Genomic DNA, 21118 nt, shown 5'->3' on the forward strand with positions numbered 1-21118 from the left:
ACAATTACTTTGTTAATCATAAAAGTAATATTGCACATATTGAAATGCTAAACTTATGACTATTTAGTAACTACACAATACAATGTTCTATAATTGAAAAGAAGTATTTTCGAACTATTACAAATTATTTATAAAGCGCCAATAGTGTGCATAATAAATTCATAAATTATAGGGTTTAAAACAGCCTTCAAGTTCATTTCCCGGTTCCTTGCTTGGCTGAAAATCCCGGGAATTCCCGGTACTTTCGGTACCGGTATTTCCCGGGAGCTAACCCTAATAGGGATAGGGATAGGGGTAGGGTTAGGGATAGGGATAGGGATAGGGGTAATCGGTCGGCAATCGGTAATTGTAAGCGATAATGCGAGAAAGTACTTTTTACCCACCGACAATAGTGCCGAGATACGGAGCTATGTGAGTTCTGTTGTACAATATGTAGTTTCCTCAGTGTACATATATAGAATACATACCTACTCATACCTACTACCTACGCAGTGGTCGCTATGTAACATTTGTACAACCACTGCAAGCATTTCTTTTTTAAAAACAATAGTAATATGAGTAATCTAAAAAACGCAGACAAACGTCTGCATAGAAACCTACGGATCCAAATGAAAATTTTATTATTTGTATATGTTTGAATAAGAATTCTTTTAGTACGCAAGCGAAACCGCGGGCAAAAGCTAATTCTATATAAGATGCTATGTACCCTTTTTCTGTAAAAAATATTTCTATTTCTTTACTACTCGAGAACATCACAAATAAACAAAGTCAATTAATGAAATACTTTATTTTAGTAACAGGATTATTTTTTGGAGTTGAGGTTTTCTCCTTTATTGGAGCACTTCTATTCATATACCTGTGATGATCATGGCCAATAATACCATTAAGTGCATCGCGGAACAAAAACACCTATAAATTGGTACTGCTCCCCTCTGCTGCCCTAAGGTTTTGAATAGCGTAACTGCCAGAGTGCCACAGTATTAATATCAATTGAACCATCTTCCATGTTGACTGAATACCATACGGGTTTGTTCGGAAATATTGATTTCAATCATAGCTTCCGTCATCTTTCTGAAACCAAAAACTGCTTTGAGCAATATAATCATCTCAATTGTAAATAGTACAAAATGATGGCCAAAAATAACTCATTACCTTATTTGATTTGTTCACTGGTTTATCTTTTTATTCAATTTTAGCTAATCTTGAATTTCACGTAATATTATAAATTAATGCAATATGTTAGTCATAATTTTATTTAAAACTGCAGATATAATCGTGAAAATTCCGTGTGATTTTTGTATAACTTGACAGAAATGTCACGTCAGAATGACTTGGCCTATGGTTTGAGGAGGCCTACTACCGAATACCGAAGTTATCGAAATGTGGACATGCGTCTCTTTTACTCTTATCAGTATAAAGTGAAAGAGGAAGAATCCCTCAGTGCGTATGTTTCGAAATTTGCAGTAGACCCTATATTGACAGATTTCGATGGGTAAATTACATTTACTTATGATTTTAGTTCCATCGCGTAAACACCAGAGGCGTAGCATTCGCCTATAGTTCTTTCTCCGTTTATTGATAAACTTAGAAAGGGATAGAAGCAGCTTCTTTGGCGTGAAGTTAGGCACAATATATTGTAAACAAACGTAAACTCACTTACTTTCTGAGTAAAGTAATACGGCTCTCACTTGGGCAGCCCATGGTAACGGTACTGTAGTAAAATTATAAACTAACGGTATATATAAGTAGATATAAAATTAAATACAGCGTCAATGTTTATAAAATTTAAAAAGAGGTCGATCGTGTATGCATAATACCTTCCCGTATAGGTAGGTATATCTAAAATACATACAATCACGCCTATATCCCAGAGATAGGCAGAGAGTATGAAACTATGTATGTACTCAAGTTTCCGTGCAATTAAAAGGTAGGGTTGGGTTAAAAAACACTAAATATTAAATAATAATAATGTTTAAAATATTTAATAGAAATAATTAGACTTAACATTTAAACATCGTTTCAAAAACTTCTCTATAAAATAATTAACACATTAAAAATTACAGGTACATAAAACAAGACGTGCTTAAATATACTTAGATGATATTTCTATTTATAATGAAAGTTACAAAATATGTTATAAGGTACAGCGGGGCAAATCTCGACCGGGGGGTTAATGTAACCCGTCCATTTTTTCCATGTTTTACAATTAAATAGTGTTCACCGGTTACATAATTATGGTAGGCGTATTCAGTGGATACATGTAGAACTCAACATCATAGTGTAACAATGGAAAAATAGATTAGTTACAATTGCCCCCCAGTCGAGATTTGTCCCGCTGTACCTTACCTAAAATAATATTCTGAGATATCGGTCGCCCAAAACTGCCTATAATACGAGTATATATTCGTGGTATTTCCACAATGTGTATGTCTAACGTCACAATCGCTTATATACCCTTCGTAAGCGTATCGTAGCTCTAACTCTGTATCGGTATTTTGTACATATTATTAGAGGATTACGGTTCGTTACAACCAAATTTTATAATTGGTAACTTATTCCTAAAACGTCGCAATGCAAAAACAGATTAGTCCCATAATGTCTAAAACTTGAAATGACTTAAACTTACTTCTCAAATGACCGTATTCCCAAATTGACTAAAAGTCAAATTAACCTAAAACCAAAACTTCACTTTCTCAAAATGTATAAAATGAAGTATCCATGGAAACCGTATTTTTACAGTGTTTCTTAAATAGTTAGCATTAATTAACTAAATGAATACTAAAGTTCATAATAAAACACAGTGCGAGGAGTGTAATTTTGAATTTTGGTTATTATGAAACTAATACATTTCGGATATTGGATATCGGATATAGGCCAATGTCATTTTGGCATTTTGATGTACTGAAATTTGGTATTTTTGTAATTTTAGACATTTTACCACTAATCCGTTTTAATATTGCGACATTCGAACAACATGGTATTATAAAATTTGGTTGTAACGAACTGTAATCGTTCGAAAGCGCTAAAACTGCGATACGCTAATATGTAAGCTGTTTATTATTATTGTGACGTTGGCTGTGAAGAGCAATAGAAACATCTGAAAAAGTTTTAAATCTTAATTTTCAGTATCACAAGCATTGAAAAAGTAATTATCAACTGCTACCTTATTAACCTGTATTAGAAGGGCAGTATGGCTTTAATTGACTAGAAGTTCATTACAAACTATCATATTCCATTATTTTAATTTATTTGTTACTTAATTATAATGGCTACTACATGTCATGGTCCACGAGGTCCAAGGGATTTAGACAAGTTTGCCAAAAAATTCTCATCATGCCAATTAATGTATGTGTGGTGTTTAATGTAGTATCTCAAATTAGAGGGCAGTATTTCCATTGTTTCTTTACTCAAGTTGTATAAGACTACTATCACTTTAGACGTTTGATACTTCAACGCGTGTTCATGTGCGAAACGGAATTCATGTTCCATCCACTTAGACGTCACAAAATGATCTGAAACAATCACTAGAGTTCGACGCGCTCGCTGCACTGAATCCTCGATTTGACTAAGTATAGGATCGCCTGGTTCAAAATCACGATTATGTTCTATAGTAGAATATCCTTTTTTCTCGAGATAATTTTTTATCAAATTCATTTGCGCTAGATTTTCGTGACAAAATGACAAGAAAACATCTATTTTCTTTTCATCGTCATTATGGACTCTAAAGATATAGCGACGGCAACAGTTGAATTTGAAAAGAACTTGTCTTATTTGTAGTTTGCAAAAGTGGAACACGAGTCCAACTGCTAGCAAAATTAGTAGTAGACATGCCAAGCTCAGTGCTAGAGATAAAACTTCCAGAAAACACAACCCACTTTTAATTTTTTCAATTACGTGAATATTATCAGCGCACAATGTTTCATTCCAATCAATCACCTGCAACAAAAAAAATGTTAGAGCAGCCGTGACTTTTTTAATGAAAATAAATATAATTAAGTAAATTTATATACCGCTTTACTTTTCCCTAGAAGCTCCAAAGCTACCTCGTCGGAGCAGGAACAACCAAGGCTGTTGCCTTCGAGTTTCAACGAGCGGTTTGTTCCTTCATCAACCAGCTTCAGAGCAGCATCCTTCGAGATAAGGCGAATCTTGTTATAGCTTACATCCAATTCCTGAAAGAAAAACGAGTTAGAAAATATAATGATCAGAAATAGTATGTCAAAATTTTCAGCAAATGTCTTTGCCTTACTAAACTTTGTAAGGTGGGGAGGCCGTGCATGTTAGCTTTCCTGCGCATTGCAAAATGCGTACTTGAAAAACAGACTATCTTTAATATACCTAATATTACTGATCGAAAACTAACGACAAGAGTATCAGCTATATCCCAGACGTCAAGTCTGCTAATGCTGTTATTGGGTGCGTGTAACTCCAGTAGCGTTATGTTGGCCGGCACGGTATCCAGCGTACCGGGCGCTGCGTAGAGCACAAGCGGGTACTGTCGACTCGAGGGTGGCCAGCGCGGAGACGGTGGTAATTCCTTGCGACATTCCACAACTGTTGCGTTGTCGCGCGGCCGTTTGGAACATGTACATTCTGCGAAGAACACAGTTTTATTTTACAATCCATAACTCCATCGACAATAATTGTAGGTGCACTGAAGGACATCGGCAAGAAATAAGATTTTTTTCGAGGAAGGGTGATGAATTGATTGCATAGTAAGGATGTAGTGCGAAAAGATTTGCCTTCGTATTGTTACGGAAACGTACGAACGTGTCATGCTATTTCAGTCAGTGTCAGTACAAGATGTACTGACATTGACTGAACTAGCATGACAAATACGAACGTTTCCGAAGGAAACCCTTTTCGCACTACATCTGTAATACTTTTACAGTTTCGCATTCGTTTACATTACTATTTTTAAGAGTTAAAATGACTAATGAAATGTGTGTGCAAATCATGATTCATCCTTATCTTAAGACGATACGGTAGGGGTCAATTCTCCATACAAACGGTCTCGACTATTTCCTCCCTGGTTTTTGAAGATAGAGCAATGATTTTTTCAACACAGATTGTTATTATTTTTATCTGTGTCGAACCGTTTTGATTTTTTATGATATTCTGCTTTTTAAAGACTAGAGCCAATCAAAAATTTCCAAAAACGGCCTTTTTCATTGTGGCGCAAAAAAAGGTGTGATACTCAAGATTGGTAACAATTAACCAAAAAACTAAACGGTCCGACATAGAATATTTAATAATTGTTATTCAGATTCTCAAATTTCGTTCCGATTGATTAAGTTTTGAAGGAGGAAAGAGTAGAGAGCGGAACCTCGATTTTAAAGATTTTTTTTCGATAAATCTAGTTAATAACACTTGTTCCTATATTTAACTAAAATTCCCAAGTTGAAAGGGGGGCTCCTTTCCATTTTAGCATTTTCGCTACCGTATCCTCTTAAGATTACTAATTACAGTTTTACGTATCATCGGGGAGATTGCAGTAGCGTGTTAACAATGTCGAAAGAATTTAAAATTCAAACAATGATACATGAAAACAGGACTTTACTAATTACTATAGAGTTATTCACGAAAAACTAAAAAAAGGGACCTTTGCACCCCCTTCCACCCGATAGCTCCTTCCCTACCCATCAGTACTTTGAGTATGTGGATTAGAACACCATTCCCTACAACTATGCCAAAATTTGCCTATACACGAATTATTTCCCGCGAGATAGGCTTCATTGAGTGTGTTAAATTGATTACATATGCAAATTGCACTGTCCCAGGCAATTATGTTTTTTAATTACTTAATACCTTGTAAGCATTCATCGTTGTATGGACATAAACGTTCGGTATCGGGCTTGCCACCGACGTGCGCCAGCCACAGTGGACAGTCTAGAAGAGCTTTTTGCAGCAAGTAACCTCCACGATCACACCTCATTTTGATAGTTTCCATGATTACGGCGACCTTTACTCGCTGTAAGTAAAACACAGTCATATAAAAGCCTCAAAAATAAAAAAAGTAAAACACATTTGTGTTGCTTAATTTCAAACGGATAAATCCATTCGGATTTATGGTTGAATATATAAAAAATATAATATTGATCTAAAAGATAATCAACCTTAAGAATGGATTTTCCCAAGTTTGAAGTTAACGGACACATTTTAGTTTAATCATTTTTTTTATTTAATCATTTTTCTATTTGAATACAAATTGTAAATTTATGGACTCAATATGGCTGGAGATTTTTTTTATTATTATTAAAAACAAATGTTTTGATAAACTATGAAATATTTATAATAAAATGAAACTATAAAGCTTCAGTGCCACTCTTGGCATATAAGGGGTTGAAAGAAAACGAAACTGTGACATAAACATAATACAAAAAAATAAAAAAATACAAGTAAGTCTGTGCTTCCAAAGTACTTACGTTACCATTCTTACTATGTATTTATAGAAAAGTAGTTTAGTGCGGTCTATAGTACAAACTAGTCAATAACGTTAAGGTCAGACATAAAATAAGAGACCATTGCCTACGATGGCTACGATATAAGGATAAGGGATGAGTTCGCCTTTGTACACAAAACATAAATATGGCACAGGATACTTTACTATTTTCAATATGTGTGCTTTGTGTTTTATACAAAGAGTTTATACATAATAAATAAATAAATAAGATATTGGGGACATCTAACACGGATCACCTTAGCCCCAAACTAAGCAACGCTTGTACTATAAGTGCTAAGCGACGATAGACATACTTAAATAGATAAATACCGACTTATAACTATACATAAAAAACATCCATGACTCAGGAACAAATATCTGTGCTCATCACACAAAAAAAATGCCCTTACCGGGATTCAAACCCAAGACCGTGGCTTAGCAGGCAGGGTCACTACCGACTGAGCCAGACCGGTCGTCTACATACATAACATATAAAACCGAAACTATTATATGAAACTTTTCAACTTACCGTTCGATTGTTTGTGTTTTCTACAGCAGAGTCGTTATGGCACTGTAAGTTATCGGTGCTCGATATTTCGATAATGCCTAAATTGGGATTGTTGGACAGTTTTATCACCACAGGCTCCTTAACAGCTCTTTTCATAATCAGATCGTCGTACTGCAATATAAAAATGACACATCAGTTTGCGTAGCCGAATGCACAAACGCTCACGAAACGCTGACAATAATAAAATAGCAAAGAGAGCTTTTGCCAGTTGGTGTGGTGAAAAATCATGTGCACATGTACGTACGTACATACATCATGAATAAACTCACAGTAAGGTCACCAATGTTGTTATCGGTGAGGTCAATATGCATCAACTCGTCGTTTTCGACCCAGCCTGGGCAAATTCGAGTTGCATTCGTGTTGGCCAATTCCAAGCGATTCAATGAGTTTGGCCACTTTGCTGTAAAACGTTAGGTTTTTGTGAAATTCTTTTATGCACGATACTCGTGAAAAATAAAAACAAAAAAGTTCTTTGAAAAAGTCATTTCAGATGTAAATGTGCATTGTAAACTGCCAAACTAGTAGGTAAGTAATCTGCTAATGGCTAATATTGATGCTCAAAATCCATCCTAATATTATAATTGGGAAAGTGTGTGAGTGTATGTTTGTTTGTCAGTCTTTCACGGCAAAACGGAGCGACCAATTGACGCGATTTTTTAAGTGGAAATAGTTGAAGGGATGGAAAGTGGCATAGGCTACTTTTTGTTTCTTTCTAACGCGAGTGAAGCCGCGGGCAAAAGCTAGTACTTTTATAAATGTTAGGTCGGATACACTCACTTGTCAGAATTTCATTTGCCATAATTTTATCTGCCTTCGTGGTCAACAGTCAGCATTTGCCATAATGATGCTCCACATAATATGTACATATGCCATACTTATTGTTTCAAATGTTAATCACGCACCAGAAATTTATTTCCCATAGGTTAGGTTAGAACTTTGAACCCCTGCAAAATAAATGGTACTTTATCATTAAATATGGAAGCTACATTTTCGACTCAAACAAAAGTATATAAAATATAACTTTTATAGTAAACAAATAATTCGGGCAAATGAAATTTAGGCAAGTAAAATTCGGCCAAGATTAACCGGTTTATAGTATCTGGTGGGATTTAAAATGCATTTTTTGACGATATCTTCCATAATTAACGTTTTAGAACTCTGCAACCGTCTACGTTCGAAGCATGGTCGCCAATTTTAAATTTGTATGTCTAACATAGTTATGTGTTCCATTTAGAAAATAACTTCAAAAGACGCGAATATCCCGGTTGACCTCATATGAATATTACTGCATATTATTATAAATATAGCGCAAAATATTAACAACCGTATGCACATGAGCAATCTTCAGCTTGAGCATGATAAAGCAGCAATAATGATATCTTACGTTCTGCAGAAATTACATCAGCATCTCCACACAGCGAGCCCAGGGGGTTATTATTGGCCACAAGCGTATGCAGATGTGGTAGCGAAGATACTGCATCTACAAGTGTACCACCGTCTATGCCGTTTGCTGATAAGTCCAGCATGGTCAGCCACTGCAGCGGCGAAAACACGCCTCTGTAAAATACTTAATATATCCATACTAATCCATACAGTCCTTCACGGCAAAACGGAGCGACGAATGGACGTAATTTTTTTAAGTGGAGATAGTTGAAGGGATGGAGAGTGACATAGGCTAATTTTTGTCTCTTTCTAACGCGAGCGAAGCCGCGGGCAAAATCTAGTTAAATAATAAAGTACAAACAAAATAATAAATTCAAATAACCAGTAGCCATATTATATGTGTACGTACCTTGACACAGTAAGTTTATGGTGTTTTATAACAAGACTGGTAAGATTAGCTCCCTCGAACATATTGTGTGATAGATTATTCATGTTCAACCCACAATTCTGAAGTTCAAGACTTTTAATAGAAGAGCCATTAAGCGCCCCTTTCAAACTGCTTGAATTTTGCGGTACGTTTATTAAAATTAGGCTTGTCAAGTTTTGCAAGGATTTCAATTTAGGTAGAGTTAAAGGTTCGGCTGCAATGTACCTCTCTTGAATGAACAGTTTGTTTAATGAGTGCAAACGCTCCAACCAAGTACTGCCGTTCCTTAACTTGCTGACCGCAGCTGGCACCTGCGCGTGAATTAGTTTTAGGTTATCTAGCTTAACAGGAAACTGCATAAATGCTTGCACATCCAGAATGACATTACGAAGTTCTAAGAAGCGTAATTCTGTAACACCGCTAAGAAAATCTTTTGAAGAACGCAGTGGGGTTTCATGGTCTTCAGCCACAATTTTGAGTTCGTGAATTTGTAAATCGCGCAGATGACGTTCATGTAATGTAAATGCTGGCTGCTGATTAAGAAATAGTGTCTTCGTCAGAGTGATATTCCATAGTTTTAATATATCATAATATGACGTATTCTTGTCAGGAGCATTGCAATTGCAAAAAATAACCGTTTTTATATCATCCGGTTCTTTCAGGACGGGAAACTTATCGTATGATGAAAGTGATATGTTTTTCGTGCACCGCAGAGAAAACTCTGTCATTGAGACGTATTTGATTTGTATTTGAGATCCTGAAACGAAAAAAAGTACATCTGTAGGGTTCACAAAAGAGGGACTCGAAGATAATACCTACAATAATAATGTCACTAGAGTCTGTTCAAGAATTCAAGAGTCGTCCAATGTATTAGACACCATAAATTTTTCACGACTCTTGATTTTCTGGATAAACTCTATCTGAAAATCCGTATTTTATATTTCTCAATGGCAGTGTATTGAAAGAAAACTTTTTAACAAAAAATAAAACCGCCTTCAAAAATAAGCGCGTTACAAAACACGGAGAAACTAAAAAGCCAAAAATAATAAACCTTTCAATTCAGATTTCTTATCGTATTGCAATAAACTAAACATCCAAATTATAAACAAATCAATTATTTTTGTAGTCGGTACCAGACCTGTTCGTCGCCTTGCTATTGCCTGTTTGCCCCACCCAACCATACACAGGCTGGTACCGACTCCAAAAATAATTGATTTGTTTATAATTTGGATGTTTAGTTTATTGCAATACGATAAGAAATCTGAATTGAAAGGTTTATTATTTTTGGCTTTTTAGTTTCTCCGTGTTTTGTAACGCGCTTATTTTTGAAGGCGGTTTTATTTTTTGTTAAAAAGTTTATTTATTTGTTGATTTTTAGTGGTTCCTAGTGATATTATATGTATCAGTCCGAATACATGTACAGTAGTGAAAGAATTATCCTTTAACTCCTAACCATTGAGGAGTTGACCTTCCATCATCAGCTCAGCCACATAAAATTATTACCATCAGACGTAAATACTGGTGTACGTTTGAAAAATAGACTAAAAACATTACATGTGCCTATAACATTTGAAGAGTTCCCTCGATTTCTCCAGGATCCCATCATCAGACCCTGACTTGGTGCCAATGGGACCATCTCGGGGTTATACCGGTTCGATCAAAAAAAAAATTTTGAAAATCGGTCCACGATTCTCGGAGATATCGAATAACATACATACAAAAAAAAAATAAAAATAAAAATAAAAAAAAAAACATTCAGTCGAATTGAGAACCTCCTCCTTTTTTGAAGTCGGTTAAAAAGGAATCCTAAATATTTACAATTGTCCAAATCAAACCAAAGAGTTTCAAAACATGACCAAAATTGAGCCACACTTTACTTTGATTTCAAACTATGAAATTGTCATTTTTGAACATGTTTGGTGGAGGCTACGCTATGCTGCTGTAGATATGTAAATTTGTCGTCGAACAATACTAGTAACAGAAACACATAATCGTTGATCCTTATAGGTTCCAAGCCAACCTTGACTTTGTACTCAGACTCAAATCATTATATTTAGATAGACTAGTAGGCCGTTGACTTGATGTCTATATCATAGATGTCATCCACTACCCTAAAGAAGTAGCCAATATCAAAACACATTGTGTAGGTACATTTCAGCCGTAGTCTTTACGATTGCTTGTCGACAAACTCCAGTCTAAAATGTCAGTAGGTATCATGATTTTCATGGTGGCAGATCAAAACAGAAGTTCACGTGTGCTGAAGGAACCATAAATAATTTACAATAGGCTAGGAAAAGGAAACATGTATATTGCATAAGGAAATAATCACCAGTCGACCAATATAATAAAAAAAATAGTTTTTTAATTAAAAGGATGATCATTAGGTACAATTCTGTATTGACTCACCATTCACATAGTAGTAGAATGTGTCTGACGAAGATTTATCTTGATAATAAGTACAGTTACTGCTGTTGGAGCAGACGATGGGCGGGTTGTCAACATCGTAGCCTCGGACAATTGTCAAGCTTGCAAATAACACTAAAACGATCACTGCATTCATTATGCGTCGCGTATAAACTCACACAAATCACTGACGAAATGTTGGTAATTTTATAGAGTCAGCAGGTGAATGACTTAATTCTTAGTTAATAGGTAATTGGTATTTGATCCGTCAAAAATGATAAACATTATTTCATAGTGTGGTTGTAATTATGCTGAATATGTTACAATTAAATGTGAAAAATTGTAGCTACCCAAGCAAACAGGAAAATTTAGAATGATAAGTTCTACTATGCAGGGTGTCCCGTAAACCAACTGCCAAATTTAAAAGGGGTGTTAGGACATTTCATTAGATATCATAATTATGCGAATTTTATTATTTTACCTTAATAGAAATGTCACAGTTTGAGATAATGTAAACACGAGATAAACGTGAGGTTAGTGGTCAAACCAGATAAGATGAGCAAACTTGTTTTGATATTTGAACTTAGTGCAATTTCCGCAACGTTCTTATTTCAATGAAAAATTATCTCGATTTATCGGGTTGTACTTCTAACCCTATTTCTATCGTTCTTACGTATGTATTGGCACGCAGAGCCAGACAGCGTTGAAATCTGCGTCTAAACGTCAACGATCGTCATTTCGGCTAATCTGTCAGTCCTGCCGGCACGGCACCGTGTCTGGCCGAGCATTGGTAGTTAATTAACATTGGAAAGAGTTTTGACTGTGTATGCATTTTTTGGCCATGTTGTTATAACTTTTTTGGTTAACTTTAAATTTATGGGTTCCTATCACAACGTTGATGAAAAAGGGGTTAAGAAACTGTTTGTATCGGCCACGAACACTTTTCCGAATGTAAACAACAATTTAGGTAGACTATAAGACACAGGGGGAAAATTATTTATTAATAACACTTAAATAAAAATTTCATACAATAAATAGCATAAACTAGGCAATTAAAAAAAGAAAACTAAAAATCTAAGTCTAAAGAGGGCCCCTGAGGCATAGTGCCCAAAATGCTGGCAGCATTTCCCCGCTAAATCGCAATGTTTATACGTTGAGCGAGGAAGCTGCCAGCTCTTTTGTCCCCCGTAGTATCAATCAGCCGCTTGCGCCGGGCCCCAAGGACCGAGGGTCCAAAAGCCAAAAGCAACAAAGTTGTAATTGGCGTCGAGACCTCCGTATTTGCGTCTTTTATGCGTCTGTGCAGCCTCTGCAGGTGCGCCCGCTTTCTTTGTGGTACCGTGAACATGAGACGGGGCCAGCGTGTCCACACAGGTTGCATCCTACACCAGCACTCGTCCCATCTTTCACGGTATCAGCGACATTCCGTCGGGTCTCTTACCATCATCTCGCGCTATACCGGCCGGCTCTAATATTGCGGGCACGTTTACAGAGGTAAGAGACCGCCGGATAACGTCGTTGAGCGCGGCGTGACGCGACAATCTCCCACACAAGATACAAATGTGTTATTGGTAAAAAAAAATTACACAATTGCAACCACATTAAGATTAATGTACACACAGAAAATAACATATTTACAATATTTACAATCTTTTACGACTTTGTCGGGTGAATTATTCTGATATCGGGTTTATCGCGGGGCAAGTGGCGGCCAGCTCTCTCGGCGGGAGAATTTTAACTAAACGAATATCGTAAGGAGAGCGCGTAAATACGTAGTACGGAAAAACATAAAAGTAATGTTTGTTATTTAGAGGGTTAAAAATGTGGGAAACAAAAGTCTGCAATCCATTCCATAGTAGTTGAAGGGTAGAGCGAGCCATGTTGAGCATGTAAGTAAGCTTAGACATCATAATCATACCCCGTAATCGAACCCGCAAATCTTCAGGGTTGTCACTATGTATGTACAGTCGAATTCATAAATATGTGTACATTTCTTCACCTAGTAATTAATTGCAATAAGGTGAAAAAAATTACACATATTTATGAACTCGACTGTACTACGAATAAATTAAATTAAATTGAAACGGATTTAGTTTTGAAACATTACAAACATTACGATGTTTATCTGTTGCCGAATGAAGATCAATGTTATGTTTTGTTATCTTTTACCTGTAATCCTGGGTTGTCTTTTAAAAGAACATCTATAAAGAACATATACCTATAACATGTATAAAGAGTAACTATATTTATTTTCTTGGTGGCTTCTACTAGCTAGGGTCAAGCCCATGGTTCCGAGTTCGAATCCCGATATTTATTTGTGTAACGAGCACAAATATTTTGTTCGTGAGTCATGGATGTTTTCTATGTAGTACCCACAATATAACCCTTCATCTGTTTACCGCGGGGCTCAATCAGTGTAAGAATGTCCTAAAAATATTTATTTATTTATTGGTATTTTTACTCATAAATACACAATTTAGTCTTTCAGATAATATCTGGGGCCACGGCAGTGCCCCCGCCAAGTCGAGCGCGAAGCAAATTCTGCCATATCATCCTTTACTGGAACCATTTCGCCGCATTTTCAGGCCCCTATTTGACAACCTCTCTGTGGCCCGTTTCTCGAAAGGTACAAGCCTTGTATTACAAGTGTGTTTCCATGACAACCCATACGATTTGACAGCTCGCGCACTTGTAATACAAGGCTTGTACCTTTCGAGAAACGGGCCCCAAATTTTCGTCATCCCGTAACCTATAATCACATACTTAAAATCTAAAATTTAAAGTTAGTAGGTCATTTAGTTCCGAAGTTAAGCGAAAGCAAAGTTTCGCATTTATGAAAGACCTCACTCACTCACTCATGACCAACAGAATAGAACTAGTACTTCCCATATTCTTCTTGGCGACAGATTGGTGCAATTGTGTCATGGAACACCTGCTTTTGTACCCTTGTGTACCCTTCAACGGCCAAGTCACACAACATCAACTATTAAAGAAATCGCAGTAAGGAACCTTAGACTTAAATAGCACGACTTTGTCGAGATTTCATTACTTTTTAGAGATACGAGTAAACAAGGAGCTCCATCGAGACTTGGCTTGTTTATAAATGTTTTTGGTGGGATATTTTTTTTATAAAATTCATATTTCTCTACTTCAATGGAAATATATTATATCACCAATAGTTATTTGTTATACAAGAGTGCAAAGTTGTATTTTAACGCCGAGTGTGGAATTGAAAAACGAGCAAACCACGAGCGAAGCGAGTGGTTTGAGAATAGAATCCTGAGCTTGCGAGTTTTTCAATACACGAGAAGTAAAATACATTTGCACTCGTGTGTAACACAAAACTTTTCCCCTCACTATAACGAAGAAAGTACAACGCAAAAAACGCGTTTATCACTGCTTCCAGTAGTTCGACAGGTGGTAATACATCTTCATCACTAGATTAACCCACTTTTATCAATTTTAAAGCAGAAAATTTGCCTCTATTCAAGGTCAAATTACTTTATCCACTAGTGGATAAAATGCGTTTTTACCCGCTGGTATTAAAGGACAAAACACGTGTTTCTGAGCTAGTGAGGGGAAAAAATTTTTTCAGCATCCTAAGACTTTTACGAAAACGATACCAAACTTGGCCTCGTAGCCTTTATGATACAGATATCACCATAAATTAAATATAACAAGATCATACCATCCCATACATTAAAATGCGACCGCCTACGAACGCGCTTACACTCCACCACACATAGATGGCGCCACAAAAAAATGTAGCTTATATTTAATTTATGATATCACGAAAAAAGTTAGGAGTTACCCGGCCCCTCCTCAAAATATCGTAGTGGTTCCACATCTTTAATCCATGCCTTGGTCCCAGACTAACGATTGCCTATTTAGGCACTGGTCCAACCGCGAGCTAGTAAGCTATGAGCTATCGGCTATAAAAACGAACAAAAGATAAGCACTCCCGTGCAAATAAAAGAGACACGGCGATATTGATAGCTCACCGCTAGGCGAGTAACAATAAACGTCGCCGTGTCTCTTTTATTTACGCGGGAATGATTATCTTTTGTTCGTTTTTATAGCCGATAGCCTCATAGTTTACTAGCTCGCGGTGGGACCAGTGCCTTAGACCTTACGCTATTTTTAGACCTTAACAATACAATTATATGAAGCGACGTATTGATAAGTATGTAGGTATTTATTTCTTCCGCTCTAGGTCAACATTTAGACAATTGAGCCACTCTGCTATAGCTTTTAGATTTGTATTCTTTTTGACTGGATTTTATTGTATAAAGCTTGTTATTTGCCTATTTTCGTGCCATACGATGAAATAAATTTCTTCCGTCAGTTCTACGGTAATTAAACGTCGTATTCGGACAATGCTTTTAATAATATGGATATTTGATTGTCCATGACATAAGAGCGGTTTACTACGTCCGATTCAAATCCGTGAAAATAAGATCCGATAGTAGCCTTAGAACTATTTGTATGGCAATTTACGAATTAGATCCGAAGAATGACCGAAAAAAATCGGATGACGGAGATCGGATCTATTAATAATGTAGTGCGTAAATTACCATATAAATTCTACGGCTACTCCGGATCTTAATTTGACGGATTTGGATCGGAAGTAGTACGAAACCGCTCTTAGTAACGGTTTTTTAACCCACGACGCAACAAACGATGGGGTGTTATAGTTTGAAGTGTCTGTCTGTCTGTGTGTGTGTCTGTCTATGGCATCGTAGATCCCAACCGGATGAAACGATTTAGATTTAGTTTTTTTTTTTGTTTGAAAGCTGAATTAATCAGGAGTGTTCCACTATGTCGAGGTTTTTCCAAAATTTCAATTGTTAAAATTGTTCGAATGGAACCGTCATTCTCCGATATGAGTCAACTCTGTCGTTGAACAAATTTTATGTCTGTACTGTATGTCTTCAAATTATTTGTTTAAGGTGACAGAAAAGTATTATTAGTAGGTACAATAAAACAATAAAAATTAAACGTGATATTAATTCGATTTATTTACAGTTGAAGTACAAATTAATACAAAACAAATTGTTTACTTATATGTATACCTTTTATGTCTAAAGTCAGAACACATTACAGAGTTACCCGCATTGAGTAGCGGTAAGAACAGGGACTATTTACAACAAATCAAATCATACGATCACATCCAACTACACCGCGACGAATACAACTAAAAATACCTAATTAAGTTTACTATCTCATAAGGTCAATACGGATAAGTGAGAGAGACTGCGGAGTAAGTATGGGACATTGATTAAGTAGTGTTTATTAGGCCGAATTAAACGCTAACGCCGTGGCTTGCGAGGGCGACGGCCGCGCGATGGTCGCGCGAGGGCGATGCGATGCATACGAAATCAAACCTTATCGATATGGAAGTATGAGACGCGACGGCGACGGTCGCGCGCGCGACGGCGGCGAGTCAGAACCAAGGCCTTCAAAGTTCATACGTTTGATACTTGCTCTAACAATGAACATTCAAATAGGTCCGCGTATAAACACCAACCACACTTAATCCGCAGCTTTAATTTATTCGTATTGCCCTTAGGTAAAACTTTATTTATATATTACATCATCTTTCAATCAGAGTTTAGTTAATTGTCATTATTGGTAGCTAATTTCACCCGAATTTCCACTATTTTTGTTCACAAGCAAAAGGTCCAAAACATTGTCGCTTAACAATAAGGAAACTCTCTGGTTATTGGTTATAATTCGTACAAATTTCGTCCGTACGGTAAGCGACAATGTGGTATCGCTTCTAATATGGACCTTGTACTTGTAAACGTTACATTCAGACTCTGTTCTGAAAACGTCATGTGGCTTTTGATAATTACGAGACTTAAAGCATAGTTAATTTAGAATTGGTACGCGATGGGAGGAATTTAATTTTTAAATGAAAAAAAAAAGTAAATAATATTTTTTATTGCAGAATATAAAAGATCGTTTATTAATTTATAGCGTGTCACATATATTTCAATCATTCAGTATGTTTATGCACAAAATTACGGACTTTTCTGAAAATAGTATTCATCATCCTCTGAACAAGATTTTCATCCATCTTTTTTGTCTGTTGATTCCGTGTGGACCGCAAAGGAGTGGATATTTTGAATTATTTTGCCACTATTATTTAATTGTCCTTTAATGAAATAATGATTTGGGCAATAATTATTGCCTAGTAGTTTTCTGGAAATTCAGCAATTTAGCAATCATTGACCCAGACCAAGGGGATTTTTCACGTATTTGTTCACAGTGCATTTTCGCCGGTCAACGTCCATCATCAATAACTTACAAACGCAAAAAGTTAGATCAACCAAATTTCTAATATAGAGTTATCAACGTATTAAAATTAAGATGTGATTATCAGTTTTTTTTTAATTTTTAAATATATTTTTTTTATTCGTCGCTAAACGCGTGCCAATACTATGTTAACTATGCTTTATTTGTTTATTAAAAAACCACATATGTCCTAAATTATGAAATTAGTGTTACAATTCTCTATTTGGGTTAATAGTGCGTTTTCACATTTTCTGATCCGATATTGGATAGGTGTATGTAGGAAAGACACTAAAGATGGCGCCTTTATAGGATATATCGGTCGTATATCGGATCGGATAATGTAAAAAGCTTGGTTTACATTCTTCCCGTTCCTCATGTTACACCGTGTATAAATAATTGTGAAATACATACAAATTATTTAGGCTAAGGTATAAGCGAATTTTTGTTATCGAAACCTCGTTCGCTAACTGTTATACATGTTGTCCAGTTTCATAAAATTATTCATTTTATACCTACATATAAAACGTAAATTTCTTGATAGATATTTTATGGAAACAGTGAGACTTCAGTAATTTCAGCAGTGTCCATGCATTAGCCAACACAACGGCCATTTGCTAAAACAAGGGATTTTAAAATATTTGTTTAAAGTGAATTTGAAACTCAAAAATATACAAATATTATTTTCGAATGATGCAGTTTCATGCAACAAATATGGCAGATTAAGGCACTATCCCTGTTACCTACAATTTAAATATATACCGTCTAATATTAAAGCCTCTGAAGTGAATCGATTAAACTTTAAAAAAAATGTAGCACTTCTCTTTCGTGAAAAAAAAATCAAGGAAGATAAGTTACTAATGTAAAATTATTGTTCATTATCATTCGCGAAGAGTCGCATCGATTCGTGGCGTGTCGGCCGGTCTCTGGTGATCCGAAGGGTACCTAGCCAACGTACTATTCGCTTACGCTTCGCTACGATAGCCAGTTCTCCCTATCGCTCTTCTGTAGTGGCGCGACAGAGCCAGACAGCATTTCGATAGCCACGTAGCGTGCACGATTGTCACTTCGGCGAGGTTGGCAGACGTCGCATTCAAGGGTGAAGGTCGTTGTCGACGTCGAGCCGCCGCCGCACCCACTGTAAAAGTGCCTCCTGTTAGAAAAAAGTACCTACTTCACACCCATATCAAATTAAGGACACATACTATCAGCAACAGGTTACAGTCGAAAAGTCTATCAATATCGATAAGGGCCGGTTGCATCAAACCGTCTGTCACCGTTAAAGCGTTCGTTAAATTTTATTGTATGGGAAGTTCCATAGGAGTCTACTGCGTGACGATGATGTGTCTGTCAAATGTGCTTGATGCAAATGGCCCTAAGACATCTAATGTATCGGCTCGATTCGAATACGAATGCGATACTTCTGGAGTTTCTGTCAGTGTCCGTGACGTTTTGGCTGAAGAAATGTCACTTGATACCTACTGATAGAGGTGTCTGAGTGTATCTTATAAGAATTTTTCGAAACTACTCTCAACTTACTCGGCGTAGTAAACTTTTAAATAAGATTTGAAGTAACAAAACATAAGTAAGGTAGCTAATTGATCGATATGTGAATATATGGATGAATATAAGCTTTGTAAACAGCTTTTGGGAATAAGGGAATATTATCAACATTGGTAACCGAATAAGTAGGTCCCGTTTTTATGGCTGGCCCGCCACAGTTTACGACGCCTACATATGCTCCTAATTATCAAAAGTGCCTATAAATAACAGCGTGTCCTCCAAAAGTAGCTTTAGACTACTATTGTAGTTGGTACACACGTATTTTTAACACGCTCGCTGTCCAGTATTCCCACATATGGGTCACGACTTATTACATAAGCCGTAAGTTTTGCAGTTCAATGCGGGACAGTGAACGTGTTAAAGACAGTTTGTAACATAAATATTTTCCTCTTATTCTTGGCATTGTTCCAGTGTCGATTGGTTTTGCCAGTACTTACTTCTTCCGAGAAAAACTTTTATGAGCCTAAATAATTTTAGAGATATGAAAACATCAGTCATCTACTTGGCACCCGCTATGGATAGTAAAATTTTTTTTTTAAACAACAGCGACAAAATATTTAGATATGTATGTATATAACAATTCATTGTCCTTACGCATGAAACGTGCCTAGATTTAGATATACCTACTACAGTTGCTTAACATTTTTTGCTTATTTACGTTTTTTGGTGAATTAACGTGGTTCATGTCATGACATTGAATTCATAAAAATCCACACCACATAAAAAGAATAGGATAACAGCATAAGGTTTCCATTGCAAAGAACCCAAAGCTCGCTCACCGCCGTCCGCCTATTCGCAATCATTTAGCACTATTATACGGTTTACGGCTTGGGAATAGGTAATAAAATATTTTTAGGTTTTAATGGCATGTGGTGACATGCTGACATGTTAAAAGATTTATCGCGGTTGTTTTTATAGCATAAATACAGCGTTGGATTCGTGTGATCACGGAATATAGGGAAAATGACAACGCTTTATTAGATTACTTGAGATGGGCGGGCATCCAACGCATAGCGCGTATCGGTTAAAAACCGCGCGTTCATTATTAGTAAAACAAATCATTTTTTGTAAATATATTAATAAAAAGACAATATCGAGTAAGTATCTAATTAAACTTAATTTATGCTGCAGACCATACCGTGGTGAGAAGTTCGAACGTTGATACCGTTGTTCAGATAAAAATATAGGTAGGTACGAACTACAATAAAATTGTGGTTTGGAACTTTTGGAACGAAATGAAAACAAGAATACTCTTTTTTATGTTCTGTTTATATCGAACTTATTTATATCTTGACCGGTGAATAAGAAGCGGCTCTACTAACGCTGTAGATTGTGTTAAAGTTTATACGTTATAATCAAGGTAAATGTCATGATATGTTTTGAGATGAGAAAAAAGCCTGGTAGAAAACAAAAAAACCGAAAAAAATATTAACTACTTTTAATCCCACTACGAAGACATAGGTAATTGTAGAATATTATAGCTAAAGTCAATATTACACCGACTAAATAAATTAGATCTAAGTAGATAAGCGAGTGCCAAGTTCATATTCAAACTTAGGATTTGTCTTGGCTAGTTTTTACGGGATAGCGTGATATATTTGTCTGATGGGCTTTTCTTTTTGTTGATTTAGTTAAAAACGTGCCTAGACTAATCCTGAATGAAACCTGCATGTACAGGAAATATTATTAGTTTATTTTTTCCCTCTAGTTAGTGTGTTAAAATACTATGTATTATTATTTGTATGAATTTGTATGGTTTGTATTTGTATTTGTGTGGCACTGAAACTTAGTAGTTCATGTGCTCTGCCTACCCCTTTGTGGGATACAGGAGTGATTATATGTATGTATGTATGTATGAATTATAATATTTGTGAAACATGCACGTGGCTTACCTTGAGGCGGTCAAGCACCGCAATGTGAGGGGAAGCGTACCGTAACACCAATGGGAAATAAAAAAAGATATGACACAATTCATTAGAAAGACACATTTTTTAACAGAAGGAAGCATTTAAGAATAGATAATTTTTAAGAAAAAAAA

At 36.1% G+C, this 21118-nt stretch overlaps 1 protein-coding gene across 6 annotated transcripts; it reads right to left on the reverse strand.

The window, feature by feature from the left end:
* Positions 1 to 1966: 1966 nt before the first annotated feature.
* LOC125242289 (protein toll-like) lies at positions 1967 to 12938 on the reverse strand. 6 transcript variants are annotated; one of them, XM_048151057.1, is made up of 10 exons: positions 12884 to 12938; positions 11227 to 11410; positions 8803 to 9577; positions 8395 to 8567; positions 7280 to 7410; positions 6972 to 7121; positions 5809 to 5971; positions 4364 to 4593; positions 4011 to 4172; positions 1967 to 3936 (listed from the first exon to the last, which is right to left on the reverse strand). In XM_048151057.1, the coding sequence occupies exons 2-10, from the start codon at positions 11378 to 11380 to the stop codon at positions 3280 to 3282; spliced, it is 2595 nt and encodes an 864-aa protein (XP_048007014.1). In that variant the 5' UTR covers positions 11381 to 11410; positions 12884 to 12938; the 3' UTR covers positions 1967 to 3279. The 6 variants fall into 6 exon arrangements, with proteins under 6 accessions (XP_048007014.1, XP_048007010.1, XP_048007011.1 ...); XM_048151053.1 differs by having other exon boundaries at positions 11227 to 11460; positions 12844 to 12933; XM_048151054.1 differs by having other exon boundaries at positions 11227 to 11460; positions 12862 to 12929.
* Positions 12939 to 21118: the final 8180 nt, after the last annotated feature.

The sequence above is a fragment of the Leguminivora glycinivorella genome, chromosome 2 (assembly GCF_023078275.1).
Source record: "Leguminivora glycinivorella isolate SPB_JAAS2020 chromosome 2, LegGlyc_1.1, whole genome shotgun sequence".
Taxonomy (NCBI): Eukaryota; Metazoa; Arthropoda; class Insecta; order Lepidoptera; family Tortricidae; genus Leguminivora; species Leguminivora glycinivorella.